This window comes from Salvelinus namaycush, chromosome 38 (assembly GCF_016432855.1).
Source record: "Salvelinus namaycush isolate Seneca chromosome 38, SaNama_1.0, whole genome shotgun sequence".
NCBI lineage: Eukaryota > Metazoa > Chordata > Actinopteri > Salmoniformes > Salmonidae > Salvelinus > Salvelinus namaycush.
This window is the reverse complement of record NC_052344.1, coordinates 16,499,824-16,519,029: the sequence shown is the minus strand read 5'-3', so window position 1 is coordinate 16,519,029 and position 19,206 is coordinate 16,499,824. Positions and strand designations below refer to the sequence as shown.

The window sequence follows — 19,206 nt, the reverse complement described above, 5'->3', positions numbered from 1 at the left end:
GACAGGACCATGTTAGAGCAGCGGGACAGGACCATGTTAGAGCAGCGGGACAGGACCATGTTAGAGCAGCAGGACAGGAGAATGTAATGACCAGAGAGATTAGGACCGTGCTGCCCCGCCAGTTTTACTGTGACTCTTCTGCTCCAATGAGGAAGGGACACTGAATTTGGGGGCTTGAGGGCTGAAGTACTGCAGACTTTATTTTCTACCTTGATTAATTGATTGTCTGGCTGAGGTTTGAATAACTTCCTGATTAGAAGAAAAATGATAAATAGCTCTGATGTAAAGTGTGACTGTTAGAGTGAGAGGGCTGACATATTTTCTGTCTACGGCGAAAGAGCTGTATGCTAAATGAATCAGTAACATACTAATGGGACTTAGTGCTGCCCCCGTACAGTTAATGAGTTGATTGAATCAGAGCCATACGAGACCCTATGTAGATGTAGATATTTCCAACATGACACGACACACCTGCACATGCGTACACACACGCATGTGCACACACACACACACACACACACACACACACTCACAACAGTGAAGAGCACTATAATATCACACCGCCAGGCTAACAGCAGGCCATGTCATTATTTAAATGAGATTTGGATAACACTACGATTTGATGGAATCTTGCATAGCTTATGAATATACATAAAGCCCACAGGGACGGTTAGCTACTTTAAATAATATCTGCCGCATGAAAATTGATTTTGTTGCATGCTGGTTCCATGTTCACTCATGTGTTCAATACCAACACACATCCAGCTGAGGAACAGTAGAAATGATGTGCAGAGAGAAAACTCCATGCTTCAATCCACATTACAGCTCACAACAATCATTTCTTTGTCCCTACGACTCGTATAATAGAATCACACTTTAATCGAACGCTTTAAACACACTCCAAATAAAAGGGCCTAGTTTCGTCAATGGAGCCGATCCAGGTTAAGCACCCTACTTAGACTCCCAACACACTTTTGTGAAGCCTTAACCCCTGACTCAATGAAAGTGATCTTAGCACCACTCAACCCTAGTAAATGTGTTTAATAACCTCTTCTAGCCCCGCTGGGATCTGACCTGTCTGCTCACCCATAAGCCATTTGGATGTCTCTCCCACCTCCCTCTCTCTTCCTGTTCCTCTCTCCTAGGGCCATTCTGATTGGCCAAGGATTCCTGCAGCGGCACAGGGCAGTTCTGGATTGGCTCAGGTCTGCATGGTGCATGTTGGTGGAGACAGAGCTGTGAACATGGCTGTTGCTGTTCAGCACTGTCTGGTTTGGCAGGCAGCCTGCTCTAGGGCCTCTTGCTGTTAGCCAATGAATCACTGTCTGGCTGTGTGCTGAATAATCCCTGTGTTGCTGGGCGGCGCTCATTGATTCAAAGACTCTCCATCCCTCCCTTCTCTCTCTCTTCATTGTGATAGTCATCTCTGGTTCAGCCCGGAGGAAGATATAGCCACCTTAAAGAGCATTAGGAGGGAACAGGACAGGCCAAGTGAGCAAGAAAGACTAGAATGACTAACACACTGGCAGCATCCGTCAAGAGAAAACCTCAGTGAGAGAGTGTACTCGACCAGCAAACAGCTATTGACCATGTATGGGTGTATGAGTATGTGTGTACTGTGTATGTATACATATGGGTTACTGCTGATGGGTAAGCATGGGTGGGCGAACGTATGTGAACTTCACAATCCTGCCACGTCGAGGCACACTAAACGGACATGTCTGAAATCCTCCAATTAGTGTTGTGGTGAAGGCAGCTTGGGTAATGGCGTAGATGGGCCTTAATGAGGGTGTCTGCAGCACACTCGCTAATTAGTGGCGCTGATGAGAGGCACGGCGGCTATTTGTATTGGCAGAAACAGGCCAGGAGTCAGCGGGGAGTTGAAGGGATGGCTGAATATCTTAACTTTATGAGGAGAGCAGGACCGTTCGAAAGTGATCCCGCGTAATTCACTGGATGTTAGGGATGGTAAGTGAGTCCGTTTCTGATCCATGGAGGAGAGAGTAAACGGTGTGGACGTCCTCCATTCCTGACGGTGAGCGTTATGGGAATTGATACCAATACAAGTGAAGACATACACATGCACACACACACACAACCACACACACGAACAAACACACGCACATTCACATCGCAAGCTCAAGTGACTGCACTGATAACATCAGTTTAGCTGTCATAAGGTAGTTATGAAGTAGCAAACCATGAAGCAATAATGAACAACTATATGACATGAACAGCAGAAAGCTATGGGCTAGAGGCACGGTGTAAACAGGCATTACATCCACAGTGTATGTACAGCTAATATATGTGTTTCTGCTACCATTTAGCAATGATGATCACTAACGCCACTTCAAATACTATAATGTTTGTGGTGACATGGTGTAAACAAAAAGACACATTCAATGAAGCCTTCACACAGTGACAGTGGTTGCAACTTTCACCGCAACGCTCATCCGTTGAGTACTGGTGACCATGACAACGTGCAATCGGGCTACATCATAAACAAACAAACGCACGCATGCAATCGCACACAAGTAAGCAGGCACACGCACAGAGTGCTGGGCCCTCTCTAAAATCATACATCTCAATAGTCAATAGCTCCTAGAGATAAGAGCTCTCCCTCATCCTAGTTAGTGAGGCCTGTGGCCATCCCCTGACAGACAGAGCTGCTGTGAGGTAACTCAGCCCCCACTGATCATTTAGGATCTCACTAACGCTGTCTCTGCCTTTAATGGAGGGGTTGGCACGGCAACCCGCCATAAAAGAGCCACAACAGCGCCGCGAGGCTCTACACGGACAAGAAATCATGAGTGTGTGTGTGTGAAAGAGATGAGCGTTTAATAATAAGGCTGTCACAGCTTCCCCCTCTGGTGACAGAGGGTGTCAGTACTAAACACCTCCACCAGATGGTGCTGTCTCAGTGTGTTGTGAGGCTGGGAGGTGGTAGACTGTAGACACGTCTGGAGCCGTCTGACTGTCATTAGATGAGCCGCATGCCAGTACTAGCCACACAACCATCTGGCCCCACCACACACACACTCTCATACACACACTGCTGCACAACGGACAGAGCCAATGCATAATCAACTTAGTTAGCTAGTCCTCCTTCTGCTCTCTCTCGCAGTTTGAGAGTGTTTACCAAATAGATGAGCTGTGTGTATGTGTGTGTGTCTGTGTGTATGTGCCATGACACAAACAAGGCATTTGAGAGTCAATGAGAAGAGAGGACGTGTTTGCTAGTTGTGTGTAATGTGGTGAGACAGACAAACATTGGCGATCACCTCTTTACTCTCTCTCTGGGCAGTGAGTTGAGTGGAGGCACAGGTCCTCAGGGACTGAGACAGGGGGCATTTTAATTAGAATGTATGGCCCGGGTCCAGTTCCCTGACAGCCCAGCCAAATCGCTGGGCATTAAGAGCTGGAACATAATTTCAATGGAATGGTGACAGTTTTATTAGGGCCGTAATGGCCTGGCTAAACGCTGGAAGCTCTCATCCCTGATTGGTTTGGAGGGATGGAAAGATATTTTTTCTGTTTTCACCCGAAGCAACAGAAGTTAAGATCTGGGAGCCGGGAGGGAGTGTGAGCTATTGGCTGCAGGGGTTGAGGTCATTTCCATTCCAATTCAGTTCAAGTTAGGACATGAGGTGAATTGAAATTCCAATTCAATCACTGAAAAAATCCTAATGGAAGAAAAATGAGTTTATGACTGTATCCCCAGTCAATGTGGTATGGGTGGGGGGGCGGGGTGACGGCCATGTTTGAAACAGACTGAATCGTGTCAAGTGACTACTATGACCTTTCAACTTCACCGCCTGTCTGTCACAAGATGTCCGACAAACAAACGTTCCGCCGTGGCGTTCTGCCTCAGGGTGGTGGCGTAGAGGAGCTAAATGGTGCTAAGTGGGTTTGATGTAATGTGACTAAATCTACATCAGTTAGCTAGCTGCTTCATGGGCCAGCAGGCAGCGCTTCTAGGAGAGCGCACTCCTTTTGACCTCCAGCTCTGCTCGACCGCCAGGGTCCGACTACCACACAGATGCGAGGCTCTCTCTCTGTGTGTGTGTGTGTGTGGTGTGTGGTGTGTGGTGTGTGGTGTGTGGTGTGTGGTGTGTGTGTGTGTGTGTGTGTGTGTGTGTGTGTGTGTGTGTGTGTGTGTGTGTGTGTGTATGGGCATCCCTCATGAGACAAAAGCAACTTAACCCTCTCAGCACCCAATCCCTTTCTCCACTTCCTGGTCTCACATCTTCTGCTTTCTTCTCTCCTTCATTCCCCTGCTTCCCCCGTCCCTCTGTTTTTCATTCTGTTCACATGCGCTCTGTTGGGCCCTGGATTACATGCCAGCCTAATAAAGAAAGAAATGTTCAACTGACAGTAAATCAATTCCTAAAATGACATTGACCTTTCTCTGTAAGTTAGTCACCATGGAGCTATCTGCCTGGCTCTCTGACTATTAGTCTTCTACCAGTTGATCAACAATTATTGACGGGGTGTGTGTGTGCGTGTGTGTGTGTGTGTGTGGGGGGGGGGGGGGGGGGGGGGCAGTGTAATGGCTGAGTCATTGTGGGGCATTATTGCAATCACTGACTCCACACTTCAATAGGGCAGGAGGATTAAAATCAAATCAAATCAAATGTATTTGTCACATACACATGGTTAGCAGATGTTAATGCGAGTGTAGCGAAATGCTTGTGCTTCTAGTTCCGACAATGCAGTAATAACCAACAAGTAATCTAACCTAACAATTCCACAACTACTACCTTATACACACAAGTGTAAAGGGATAAAGAATATGTACATAAAGATATATGAATGAGTGATGGTACAGAATGGCATAGGCAAGATGGGAGCTTCCTGATCACAGTAGGCTTAACTACAACTCATGTCCTGCTATTAACCTCTACGGTGGATGGGATCACTCCCTCTCTCTCTCTCCCCTGAATGATACAAAACGATACTGACGTCACATTAAACAAGGTCCATCAAGTAGAGGTTTTCTCCCTTATATTAGAAAGGGACAATTTTCTGACTTTGACCAGTGACATGGAGTTCCATATACAATTGTATCAGATTTCCTACCCCAATTCTAGCCCAAGTAATGTACCTGTATAAGCACAGCATTCATATAACTGATCTATCTGATGTGATCATCTATACAATACAACCCTCCAATCATCCTAGAGGAAACAAGAGGAGAATCATAGTATGACTCAGATAAAGATGGCTAGCCTGTTAGCAGCCTGTTACATGTTGTCTGTTAGCAGGCCTTTCTCTCAGACAAACAAGACGGAAATAAAAGCACTATAGCGCAAATTATCAACTGGCACTGGCTTGTTAACATTCTATATCCTGATCACGTCATTGTCTATTTATTTCACGCTGTAGTTCTCTGCACACAAAAGTCTTACATACTTTTCTAAAAGAAAGGTTGCAGGGCAAATAGAAAACAGACACCTTGAAAATGAGACAGCGTTTTTATCAAGCAGGAAATTCAATCAATAAAATCTCCACCTCCTAGAGATACAAGGGGATGGGATCACTCCCTCTCTCCTCCTTGAGATCGCTCTTTCTCCCCTGAATGATACAAAACCATACTGACATCACATTAAACAAGGTCCATCAAGTAGAGGTTTGCAACCTTAGAGAAGTCAGATTTTTCTGACTTGAATAGGTGACCACAGTGCTATTGGGTTCCATATAAAATCTTAAAAAGGTGCAATATGCAGAAGTCGCTCCAACATTTCCTGGTTGCAAAAATTCTAGTAATTCGCCTTATTTCAGTTTATGTGACAAAACAAGTAGTCATTGCGTAGTGAATCATTGTACCATCGAAACCGCTATGAAATATATTTTCCATAACCAAAACTATAGTATTTTCAGCTGTTTGAAGCTGGTGTACAAAACCGAAAGTAAAAGAGGCAAAAACTAAACTTAAGAATGGGAAGCATAGAAATAACACACATAGAATAGATCTACACTCTATAGCTGTTCGAATACTCATACTAACCGCACTAACCGTAGTATTTGTGATATGAATTGAGTATATAGTATGCTTATTGGTCATAGTATGGATAAAGTTAGTATGCCAAAAGTTCCCGGATATCGTACTACATTCTCCAAAATAGGAAGTATACAAGCAGAGGACACTATTTCCGTACTTTAGGGCCCATAATGCAATTATTCAGGAAATGGGCGTGGCTTCACATCGTTTTCAGATTTGAAGAAAATGGCGAAAAATATGCAGCCGAAGTACAACGAGAGCGGATACAAATCCATTGCTTTAACTAATTATGACAAATGTTAAGAAAATGTTGACCAATGTAATCAAGTAATGACTTTTCAAATAAGTGACCTTACACGTTATGTTGGCTGACAATTTGTTAGCTACACTGTCCTTACAAACCACATAGCATATCATTACAGCAGTATATACCGGTATGTTGTTAACTAGCTACCTAACGTTAGTTGACTACTTATACATCAAACTTGCCAGTATATTAACTATACGCTATCTAACTAACTACCCAATGCTTATTGACTTGATTTTTCCCATCATTCTTAGCTTAGCTAAATGGTATAGTCGTTGTGCGCTCTCAATGGACATTCAGGTGCTTTCGTAAATTCGCTCTGGCTTTCTACTCCGATTTGCAGAATAATGAATATACAAGCGCCCAACAACCGTTGAATATGGCTGGTGTCGGTAAACGTGAAGGAAAAAAGCAATTTAATTGTTGCCAGCAGCACAGTTAGTCAACAACGCTCTGGATAACATGAAAACTGCCTAACCAGCTCTGCTAGGGTGAGTAAAATGGTCAGAGTGGTCTCATTTGTGTCTGGAAGTAGGTAGCAAGCTAGCCAACGTTAGCTTGGGTGCTTGACTGCCAATGTAAGGTCAGAATGCTCAAAACAACCCTACTCCTCGGCCCGGGCGTCCAGTGTGCGCTCCGAGAACGAAACGCTCTGAATTTACAAACGGACAATCTGACAAAGCTCGGAATTTACGAGCACACTCTGGCCCTCCAGATTGAATTTAAGAACACACCCGGAGTCATAAAATGTCTAACTAGTCATTTGTATGCTATAACTAGCTAGCAAGAGGTTGCATAGCAACAGCATCAACTTTTGGAAGACAGGCGAAGAGCTAGTACGCTCAACTGAAAGGATACTGTTCGTTTACAGTATACTGAAATGAACTAATAGTATATAGTATGTAGTATATACTCACTAAGTATGTAGTATACAGTATGTTAGTAAGGGTAGTAGCTTATATCTTGCTCACGTCATTGTCTTTTTATTTTGGCTGCAATTTTCTGCACACAAAAGTCTAGACTGCACACATACTAAACTTTTCTAAAAGAAAGGTCGCAGTACAAATAGAAAAACTTAAAAACCTTTAAAATTAGTCAGCGTTTTTATCAAGCAGGAAATGTAATCAATAAAATCTCTGTTCGGATGACAAAGAAAGAGCACAAGCTAAATATACACAACATGAGTCCTTCAGAGTAAACGGAAGGTAAGCACTTTTTCTCCCCAGTAAGTAAAGTAAAGTAGAGTAAAGATCCTGTGAGAGTAGCTGTGTGTCAGTCAAACACGGCCGTACTGTATAATGGGTTTCTGTGGTCTTAGGACAGGACACACACACTCACCTGGACCAGGTCACCAGGAAAAAAGAGAGAGAGAGATAGAGAGTAAAAGGAGGAGAAAGAGAAAGACAGTGTGAGAGAGCAAGATATACAGTCGTGGCCAAAAGTTTTGAGAATGACACAGATATTAATTTCCACAAAGTTTGCTGCTTCAGTGTCTTTAGATATTTTTGTCAGATGTTACTATGGAATACTGAAGTATAATTACAAGCATTTCATAAGTGTCAAAGGCTTTTATTGACAATTACATGAAATTGATGCAAGAGTCAATATTTGCAGTGTTGACCCTTCTTTTTCAAGACCTCTGCCATCCATCCTGGCATGCTGTCAATTAACTTCTGGGCCACATCCTGACTGAGGGCAGCCCATTCTTGCATAATTAATGCTTGGAGTTTGTCAGAATTTGTGGGTTTGTGTTTGTCCACCCGCCTCTTGAGGATTGACCACAAGTTCTCAATGGGATTAAGGTCTGGGGAGTTTCCTGGTCATGGACCCAAAATATCGATGTTTTGTTCCCCGAGCCACTTAGTTATCACTTTTGCCTTATGGCAAGGTGCTCCATCATGCTGGAAAAGGCATTGTTTGTCACCAAACTGTTCCTGGATGGTTGGGAGAAGTTGCTCCCGGAGGATGTGTTGGTACCATTCTTTATTCATGGCTGTGTTCTTAGGCAAAATTGTGAGTGAGCCCACTCCCTTGGCTGAGAAGACACCCCACACATGAATGGTCTCAGGATGCTTTACTGTTGGCATGACACAGGACTGATGGTACCGCTCACCTTGTCTTCTCCGGACAAGCTTTTTTCCGGATGCCCCAAACAATCGGAAAGGGGATTCATCAGAGAAAATGTCCTTACCCCAGTCCTCAGCAGTCCAATCCCTGTACCTTTTGCAGAATATCAGTCTGTCCCTGATGTTTTTCCTGGAGAGAAGTGGCTTCTTTGCTGCCCTTCTTGACACCAGGCCATCCTCCAAAAGTCTTCGCCTCACTGTGCGTGCAGATGCACTCACCTGCCTGCTGCCATTCCTGAGCAAGCTCTGTACTGGTGGTGCCCCGATCCCGCAGCTGAATCAACTTTAGGAGATGGTCCTGGCGCTTGCTGGACTTTCTTGGGCGCCTTGAACCCTTCTTCACAACAATTGATCCGATAAATGGTTGATTTAGGTGCAATCTTACTGGCAGCAATATCCTTGCCTGTGAAGCCCTTTTTGTGCAAAGCAATGATGATGGCACGTGTTTCCTTGCAGGTAATCATGGTTGACAGAGGAAAAACAATGATTCCAAGCACCACCGTCCTTTTGAAGCTTCCGGTCTGTTATTCGAACTCAATCAGCATGACAGAGTGATTTCCAGCCTTGTCCTCGTCAACACTCACACCTGTGTTAATGAGAGAATCACTAACATGATGTCAGCTGGTACCTTTGTGGCAGGGCTGAAATGCAGTGGAAATGTTTTTTGGGGGATTCAGTTCATTTGCACGGCAAAGAGGGACTTTGCAATTAATTGCAATTAATCTGATCACTCTTCATAACATTCTGGAGTATATGCAAATTGCCATCATACAAACTAGGGCAGCAGACTTTGTGAAAATGTATATTTGTGTCATTCTCTAAACTTTTGGCCACAACTGTACAGACAGACAGACAGACAGACAGACAGACAGACAGACAGACAGACAGACAGACAGACAGACAGACAGACAGACAGACAGACAGAGACAGAGACAGAGACAGAGACAGAGACAGACAGACAGACAGACAGACAGACAGACAGACAGACAGACAGACAGACAGACAGAGAGAGAGAGAGAGAGAGAGAGAGAGAGAGAGAGAGAGAGATCGGTATATGAAGAAGCTCTGCTACATGGAAAGAAAGACAGGAAGAAGCCAGCCGGTTATGGAGGCCCCAGGGTTATTCTTACCTCCTCCACCCCTCTGGATGACCAGGCTTGTCTCAGCCCCGACGGCACACTCCTTGAGCAGCTCCACCACCTGGGTGTGACTGAGGCCCTGCACTCCCTGCTGGTTGATGTCTACGATCAGGTCCCCCTCACACAGACCAGGACACCCCTGGGGCTCCAGCACCTGCTTCACCCTCTGGCCCGTCGGGCTGTCTGCGATGGTGAACCCGAACCCTTCCGCCCCCTTCACCATGGTCAGCGTCAGCAGCTCCGCCTGCGTCGCCCCCGATGACGCCATGGACACCGAGTCCTCGCCGTGCGGCCCACCGGGCGTCAGGGAGGAGCCGTCCAGGTGGGTGTCGCCAGGGTGCGGCGGCGGCGGGGGTTGATGGTGGTGGTGGGCGTTGAGATGTTGGTCACCGTGCTCCTGGACGAAGCGTGCCGTGCGCGAGATGTAGTCCATGTAGCTGTCGTAGTTGGAGCGTCCGTTGACCAGGAGGGGGCGCTGCTCCATCAGGCCCAGGGGGGAGAGGAGGGTGGTGGTGGCGCCGGCGCTGGCGCCCGGGTCCTCGGGGTCGTAGGGCAGCTGATAGCCACGGCAAAGTACCAGGGTTACGCTCTGCCCGATGGGCACTGACTGGAACAGCTTGACCACGTCGGCATGGGTGGTGCCCAGGACACACACGTCATTGATGTACACGATGACATCACCTGGAGGAGGGGAGACACACAGCCAATCAAGGCCAAATAGACTGCCAAAAACAAAGACCTATAGGGTGTTCAATAGGGCTTATTCAATATTGTGTAGAACAAGCATGGTTCTTTATCATGCAGAATCGGTCTTTGTCTCAGTATCAATACGCTACATTTCTATCTAAAATGTAATCTGAACGTTGCGTTCTACTGAATAGGTCCCAGCATTAATGTACCTGAGTTAGACCTCAGATAATGGACAAAACCATTAGGCACAGAAATACACTAGTCAGTGAATTGTGTGGTGGACAAACGAGTGAGATTTGTGTTCTGTCAGGTGAGATACGGCTCTATATTTCAAAGGATGTTGATTAAGTGGGAGAACACAAGGTGGCATCCATATTTAATTTCAGTCTCGCCAAAACGCAATGCCCAGGTTTATAATGACAATCATTATTTTTCAATTTTAAGCATATGAGAGAGGAGAGGAGAGAGAGAGAGAGAGAGAGAGAGAGAGAGAGAGAGAGAGAGAGAGAGAGAGAGAGAGAGAGAAAGAGAGAGAGGGAGCGAGAGAGAGAGAGAGAGATGTATGCACAATTACCATAGATGTTTGCAACTCAGCACAAACAGACCTGGGAACCGGGCTACTTAGCATACCCTGTCATTGTCATTTCCTTTTTGTGTGGAGACAGAACGCGCTCAGAGTTTAAATACAGGTTCATACTGACAGAGCTAGCGTTAACGTATTCCTGGAGGCAGTGTGACGTGTGGAAGCGGGACTGTTTAATTAATCTGGGTAAATATGGACGACATTTGCCTGGAGCCCTGGTGTCACAATCAATAGCTTCACACGCTCCTGGAAAACAAATGATGGCGCCATGACCTCATCATGCCCTGGCCGCCTTGGCCCAGGAAATCATTCTTTATGACGGGGGACGAGGAGGGACACCACTGCAGGATTTCACACGCATTTTCTCCCACACCAAATATGCATGCGCATACATACGAACACACTCACCCAGTGCCACACACACACTTTGTCTCTCTGTCTCTATCCTCCGCTTTTCTTTGACTTCTAGTTCTTTCTCAAAACAATCACGAACCTCTACTCCACATTACCCTACGTCTTAAGTCACCAATGTCCTCCAACCTCCACACTATGACCTGACCAATAGAAACACACTATCCAAGGACCATGATGCTTCCATCCCTACCATCACGTCTATCTCCTACTAATGGTCGTTCAACAGTATGGACCAGAAGACACCCTCCTCCTGCCAAGAACAGGCCATCATATCATAGTGTTAAAGTGTCCCCAGTAGGGGGGGATCTGACTGCAGTAGATGCCATATGTGTCCATGGCGGAGGACAGAGTAGCCATCTGGACCATTGGCACATACACACACAGACAGAAAGAAATTTGAGCTGGTCAGTCTGTGTTGGTAATCCTGTCGAACGCGTCTTTTAAAAAAACTTATTGTGTAGTGGAGCTGCATAAGTGTTGCTCTCCACTTTCTGGAGGATCAAGTTTTGAAATCAGTGGAATTAGTGTATGATAGCTAAAGAGATGGAGAAAACACCTGTCTCCAGATTACATCTTCAAACTAAGGGCAACCGTGGCATGGCATCCGTGACAGGGAGACGCGTCCATCATGCATAATGATGTATACAGGTAAGATAGTCTAGCGTTAGCAAGCTACATTTTCAGATATTACACATTTCTAATTTTGACAGAAAGTGGTTTCATTTCCAGTTAAAGTGTACTGTTCGCTAGCTAGCTAATGTTAGCTGGTTGGCTCCCTGGCTGACGTTAGTGGTATCCCAGAGCCGTTTGCTTTTCTAGTTAGAGCCTAATGTTAGCTAGCCATCATTGAACCTGGTTAGTTAGCTCCCAGCATATTCATACAGGGTAGTAACGACATGATTTGGCACTGTGTTCATTGTTGTTTACCTAGATAACGTGTGTGATCGTACACGCTGTTTACCGAGCTAGGTTCATTGTTTACCTAGCTAGCTAGCTACATGTCTTTAGCTAAAGTGTACAACACCCGTTGAATATGGCCGATGTCAGTAAACGTCCTCAAAAAAGTAATGAAATTGTACCAGCAGAGCTGGTTAGGCTGTTTTCCTGTTATAAATACACAAGGCCATGCAGAGTATTTTATAAATACACAGGGCCATGCAGAGTAGTTTATAAATACACAGGGCCATGCAGAGTAGTTTATAAATACACAGGGCCATGCAGAGTAGTTTATAAATACACAGGGCCATGCAGAGTAGTTTATAAATACACAGGGCCATGCAGAGAGCATTGACAGGTATTCCAGAGTTCTATTCCCCTGCTGACTTTTAGTGCAGTTGGCTAGTTTCTCAGTGTGTGTGTGTTTCCCATGCAGCCCGGGGAGCACAGGCAAAGCCAGGAGTTATGGTGTTAAGAATCCTTACAGTGATTAATGGACAAACACAGCCCCGCAGGCACGCACGCACACACATACGCACACACACGCACCCAAACAGTCTTGCAGGCAAGTTCGCACACACACTGCACCCCACACACATGTGCAGAGAGAGAGAGAGATGAACTCTCCTGCTGGGTCACCACTATATATATACTGTATATATAGAGCGAGAGAGAGAGAGAGCGCGAGAGAGCGAGAGAGAGAGCGAGAGAGAGAGAGAGAGATATTATCTCTCCTTCTGGGTCACCACTATAGACTGTCCCATTGTTTCAGAGAGACTGTCCCATTGTTTCAGAGGGATTGTCCCATTGTTTCAGAGAGACTATCCCATTGTTTCAAAGGGATTGTCCCATTGTTTCAGAGAGACTGTCCCATTGTTTCAGAGGGATTGTCCCATTGTTTCAGAGAGACTGTCCCATTGTTTCAGAGGGATTGTCCCATTGTTTCAGAGAGACTGTCCCATTGTTTCAGAGAGACTGTCCCATTGAGACACTCAAGGATAGGCCATTTCCAGTCCAAACACTCTCTTGCTATCTGTACGTGTTCATGTCATGTATGTGTGTCGTTTAAATAAGCATGTACATGTAATGTGCACATTTACCTGTTTGTCAGTATGTATAGAATACATGTGTGTAAACACTGTGTGCGTGTGTGTGTGTGTGTGTGTGTGTGTGTGTGTGTGTGTGTGTGTGTGTGTGTGTGTGTGTGTGTGTGTGTGTGTGTGTGTGTGTGTGTGTGTAGAAGTTTGTGTTATGAATGTGTGTGGTTCAATGTGAGTAGACTAGCTCAGTTTGACCTGTGTCCATCTTTCAGACTAGCTCAGTTTGACCTGTGTCCATCTTTCAGACTAGCTCAGTTTGACCTGTGTCCATCTTTCAGACTAGCTCAGTTTGACCTGTGTCCATCTTTCAGACTAGCTCAGTTTTACCTGTGTCCATCTTTCAGACTAACTCAGTTTGACCTGTGTCCATCTTTCAGACTAGTTCAGTTTGACCTGTGTCCATCTTTCAGACTAGCTCAGTTTGACCTGTGTCCATCTTTCAGACTAGCTCAGTTTGACCTGTGTCCATCTTTCAGACTAGCTCAGTTTGACCTGTGTCCATCATTCAGACTAGCTCAGTTTGACCTGTGTCCATCTTTCAGACTAGTTCGACCTGTGTCCATATTTCAGAAGAGTTCAGTTTTACCTGTGTCCATCATTCAGACTAGTTCAGTTTTACCTGTGTCCATCTTTCTGTCCTGTGCAGCGGGGCCGTCAGGTATGACACTCTTGACCTGCAGGAACTCATCTGGCTCGTCTCCTCCGATGATGGTGAAGCCAAAACCCATGTTGCTCTTCTGCAGGGCCGTGGACAGGAAGCTGCCCTTCAGCTGGGTGGCGTCCCGTGTGAACAGGGGCTTCTCTGTAAGGGAGAACACACACAAACGGAGGGACGGACAGACAGGCACGCAAGCAGACACAACACACACAAGTGTGCAGACACACACACACACACAAAAAACACACACACAAAAAACACACACACACACACACACACACACACACACACACACACACACACACACACACACACACACACACACACACACACACACACACACACACACACACACAATCAATGAACAATATACACACATACATCATACTTAGATCTTTACAAAGCGAACATTATGCACCACAAATGCTGATGCAAGGCCATTTGATCATTCAATAGGATGGTAGAGGTAAGGCTTGTTTAGTGGAGGGACTGCATGAACACAGGGATACTCTCTAGGTAGGTGGAGTGGTAGGCAGTGTTAGAACAGTGAGGGGTGGGTGCTGACTTATGCAGGTGGGACGGTGTTTGCTCCAGCTCCAAGCTGTCACTGCCAAGACCTTCCACTGAACGTCTACAGCCATTTAAAATGTCATCACTTACACTCCCATCCTACGCCAGGGTTCTGGTAGCTGAATACACACTCAGAGCTGGAGCAAAAACACAGTGCAAGGAATAATCAGCATCCATGGGAGTAGCTTGGTATATTTCCCTTCTCAGAGGGGTGAGGGAAGCAGGTGAGAGATCTTAACATTGTGGAACAACATCCTGTTGGGAGTTGGAACACTGAAGAATCATGAGCTCGCTTCATCCGCCCAAAAAACAATGCTCAGGGAACCAAAAAGTGGAAGGCCAGGATTCATGAAATAGTCTCTGGCACGGCAAAGGGGAAAACTCAACGAGGGTTTGCCACACTCAATTCAATCTCCCCTCCGTTCACCTTGGAAGGCAAGTAGGGGGCACACACCCGTCTCTCTCAGTTTGCTTAAAGCCAATGTTTGTTGTCAGGCGTCCAGACATAGAGCGGGTGTTTGCAGTTTCTGCTGCCTGCCGCCAGACGTAAGGAGGGGAAGACACACCGTAGTGTAGCGCCATCAAACATGTCAAGCAGCGAGTCGAGCGTCTGAGACGAGGAGGGATCCAGCGTGGGTCTGCCGGGGGAGCAGGCATGCTTTGAAAAGAGAGCGAGGCAGCTCAGTCCAGGCAGAAGAAGAACAAGCCTGTATCACTACTCACTGCCCTACTTACTGAGAGAGCACCACAGGGGGAATGGGCTACAACCCACAGCAGCCGGCTCTACCACAAAGGCGTGAAGCGACTGGTGGAGGTGCTGGTGTGGGCAGCACGACGTATCCCTCCGCGCACGGTGGGGGCGCCGCAGTGGGGAGTTGGTGGTGGAGGCGGGGAGCATGTGGGTGTGCAGGCCCAACAGCGACACTCGGTGGCACGGGGGGAGGGACTGGGAGAGGTCGCTGAGGCTCTGGCAGCGCTCCGGGGCCGGGCCGATGTGGGCCAGGGTGGCTGTTGGTAACGTGGCGGAGAGTGGAACCTCCTCTACCACTGTGACAGAGATAAAGTAGTCCACTCACTGTCTGATGCTCCCACAAGTAAACTTCCTTTTTATCTCCTTGTTTATATGTGAAGAAATATTCATATTTTTTACCCCTCTCTGCTGTCACTGCCTTCACTTTTCAGCGTACAGGAAGGGTAACCATGGAGACAAACCCCTTCACTCACAGAGGCCAATTTAACACGGAGACAAACCCTCTCAACCTATACAGCATGTTTTACCTCAGACAGCCTCGATGAACTTAGTGGGGTGGTAAACGTGTGCTGAACAGAGAAGCTGGTGTTAGCACAGTGTTAGCGAAGTGTTAGCGAAGAAAAGGGAGTTACACAAACACAAACACAAAGATGACAGACATTTCCCTAGAGCTAAAAACATCTACACACGAGAATCATACACAAACTCTTAACACATTGGGTAGAGGTAGAGGGTGCCTTACCTCTGTAGATAGTAGGTAGGGGCAGCGAGGACAGACCCTGCTCTTGCATTTGCTGGTGTTGCTGGACTCTCCTCTTGGCTTCCAAGACTGGGTTCTCAAACTGTGTCCGTCTGTTTATGTGGCTACAGAGAAAGAAAGGTATGACATTTCACTGTGCTCTCTGTAGTATCCACCTCCTCATCCTTTTCCTCTCTCCCTCTGTAAAGAGCTGGATGCACAGTGCTGTGCTACGATGATTAATTCAATAGCCTTAGTATCCCTAGTATTATGTAATGGAGCTGCAGAATGGCTTTGCTAAGAAAAAATTAACAAACGCCCGATTAGGTCCCATTCTACTGAAATCTGCAGCTTCCTGTAATCAGCATTAGGAATCATTTAGTGTGTGATTCCTGGAGTGAGTTCTGAAAAAAGATGTCTCCTTGAGTGTATTTTATAAAAACATTCTGTCAGTGCTAATTTGGTACGTCTTCGGGAGCGAGTCGATAATTATAGTCGATCATTTTAAATACTGTAATTTTGAAAGTGTGAAGTAATTAATCATCATTTAGATGTGCCCTCCTGGACGGTGCAAGACTGGAGGAATAATGCTTCTGTAGGTACGAACAGCGTCTGCCCAGCCTACACACCCTCTGTTTCTTCATGAGACATTAGGTTAACTCAACGGTACAGCCAGGCAGTGGGACATACAGTTGAAGTCGGAAGTTTACATACAGTTAGGTTGGAGTCAAAACTCGTTTTTCAACCACTCCACACATTTCTTGTTAACAAACTATAGTTTTGGCAAGTCGGTTAGGACATCTAGTTTGTGCATGACACGAGTCATTTTTCCAACAATTGTTACAGATAGATTATTTCACTTATAATTCACTGTATCACAATTCCAGTGGGTCAGAAGTTTACATACACTAAGTTGACACTGCCTATAAATAGCTTGGAAAATTCCAGAAAATGATGTCATGGCTTTAGAAGCTTCTGATAGGCTAATTGACATCATTTGAGTTAATTGGAGGTGTACCTGTGGATGTATTTCAAGGCCTACCTTCAAACTCAAATCTAAAGAAATCAGCCAAGACCTCAGAAAAAAAATGTGTAGACCTCCACAAGTCTGGTTCATCCTTGGGAACAATTTCCAAACGGCTGAAGGTACCACACTCATCTGTACAAACAATAGTACGCAAGTATGAACACCATGGGACCATCCAGCCGTCATACCACTCAGGAAGGAGACACATTCTGTCTCCTAGAGATGAACGTACTTTGGTGCAAAAAGTGCAAATCAATCTCAGAACAACAGCAAAGGACTTTGTGAAGATGCTGGAGGACACAGGTACAAGAAGTATCTATATCCACAGTAAAACGAGTCCTATATTGACATAACCTGAAAGGCCCCTCAGCAAGGAAGAAGCCACTGCTCCAAAACCGCCATAAAAAAGCCAGACTACAGTTTGCAACAGCACATGGGGACAAAGATTGTACTTTTTGGAGAAATGTCCTCTGGTCTGAAGAAACAAAAATTGAACTGTTTTTCCATAATGATCATCTTTATGTTTGGAGGAAAAAGGAGGAGGCTTGCAAGCCAAAGAACACCATTCCAACCGTGAATCACGGGGTGGCAGCATCATGTTGTGGGGGTGCTTTGCTGCAGGAGGGACTGGTGCACTTCATAAAATAGATGTCATCATGAGGAAGGGAAATTATGTGGATATATTGACGCAACATCTCAAGACATCAGTCAGGAAGTTAAAGCTTGGTCACAATTGGGTCTTCCAAATGGACAATGACCCCAAGCATACTTCCAAAGTTTTGGCAAAATGGCTTAAGGACAACAAAGTCAATGTATTGGAGTAGCCACCACAAAGCCCTGACCTCAATCCTATAGACAATTTGTGGGCAGAACTGAAAAAGCGTGTGCGAGCAAGGAGGCCTACAAACCTGACTCAGTTACACCAGCTCTGTCAGGAGGAATGGGCCAAAATTCACCCAACATATTGTGGGAAGCTTGTGGAAGGCTACCCGAAACGTTTGGCCCAAGTTAAACAATTTAAAGGCAATGCTACCAAATATTAATTGAGTGTATGTAAACTTCTGACCCACTGGGAATGTGATGAAAGAAATAAAAGCTGAAATAAATCATTCTCTCTACTATTATTCTGACATTTCACATTCTTAAAATAACATGGTGATCCTAACTGACCTAAGACAGGGAATTCTTAATAGGATTAAATGTCAGGAATTGTGAAGAACTGAGTTTAAATGTATTTGGCTAAGGTGTATGTAAACTTCTGACTTCATTTGTAACTATTGGACTTGGCAGGGTCAGGTATGGCGCTAGTGTGCGTACGTGCAATGGCTCAAATGGCTGCATGGGGATATGGGATTTCTACATGGCAGCGGGAGAGAGGGAGTGTAGGCAAGGCAGGTACAGTGTTCTGGTCTTTCTTGGGGATAGAGAATAGGACACGGCCAGCCAGGCAAACTCCCTATAGACCTCCCCTCCTCTCCCTGGACTAGGGGGACTAGTGCGCATCCAGCAGGAGAAAGGACACCTCCAGAATAGGAAGGGTACATTTGGTTCAATAGAGAAGACAGAGACACATCACCATTGCACCACATCGCACAAAGATGGCACACACACACACACACACACACACACACACACACACACACACACACACACACACACACACACACACACACACACACACACACATAAACTTGCGCATGTAAACAGGTACACAGGTACACAGTTACACACTCACACAGAGACACAGAAACATACACACACTCACAAATGCATGCACACTAACAAACAATCACCCACTGACCCATCCACACGGACAGACAGACAGAGATAGAGGTATAAATGAGCAGCAGAAAAACCCACCATCTGCCTCCTGGCCACAGCCCTGTACAGCGTTAATGACTCTGACTAACACAGGACAGTGGAAACATAACACGGGGGAACACTGGAAATCAAAATAGTCATTAAATATTAAAGCAGTGGGTCCAGACTTACTCCACATAGTAGCTTCCGTAAATAGGGTCATCGATCTTCTCCCAGCCGTACGGCAGCTCTGTGGAAGAGACAAGCACAACAACATACTAGTAAGTCAACAGGCCGGGGGACAGCATGTTGATTCACAGAACAATATATTCATCAGGGAATTTAGGTCACAACATTATTGTATG

General features: G+C 45.7%; 1 protein-coding gene across 1 annotated transcript in view; it reads right to left on the bottom strand.

Annotated features, from left to right (window-relative positions):
• The window catches only part of LOC120032284 (membrane-associated guanylate kinase, WW and PDZ domain-containing protein 2-like), an 82,452-nt gene that overhangs the window by 31,339 nt on the left and 31,907 nt on the right, over positions 1–19,206 (bottom strand). The window contains exons 5-8 of the mRNA XM_038978299.1: positions 19,034–19,091; positions 16,018–16,139; positions 13,916–14,098; positions 9,565–10,254 (exon numbers count right to left, since the gene is read on the bottom strand). Of these exons, the coding sequence (XP_038834227.1) occupies positions 9,565–10,254; positions 13,916–14,098; positions 16,018–16,139; positions 19,034–19,091 (1,053 nt within the window). The remainder of the gene's footprint in view (positions 1–9,564; positions 10,255–13,915; positions 14,099–16,017; positions 16,140–19,033; positions 19,092–19,206) is intronic.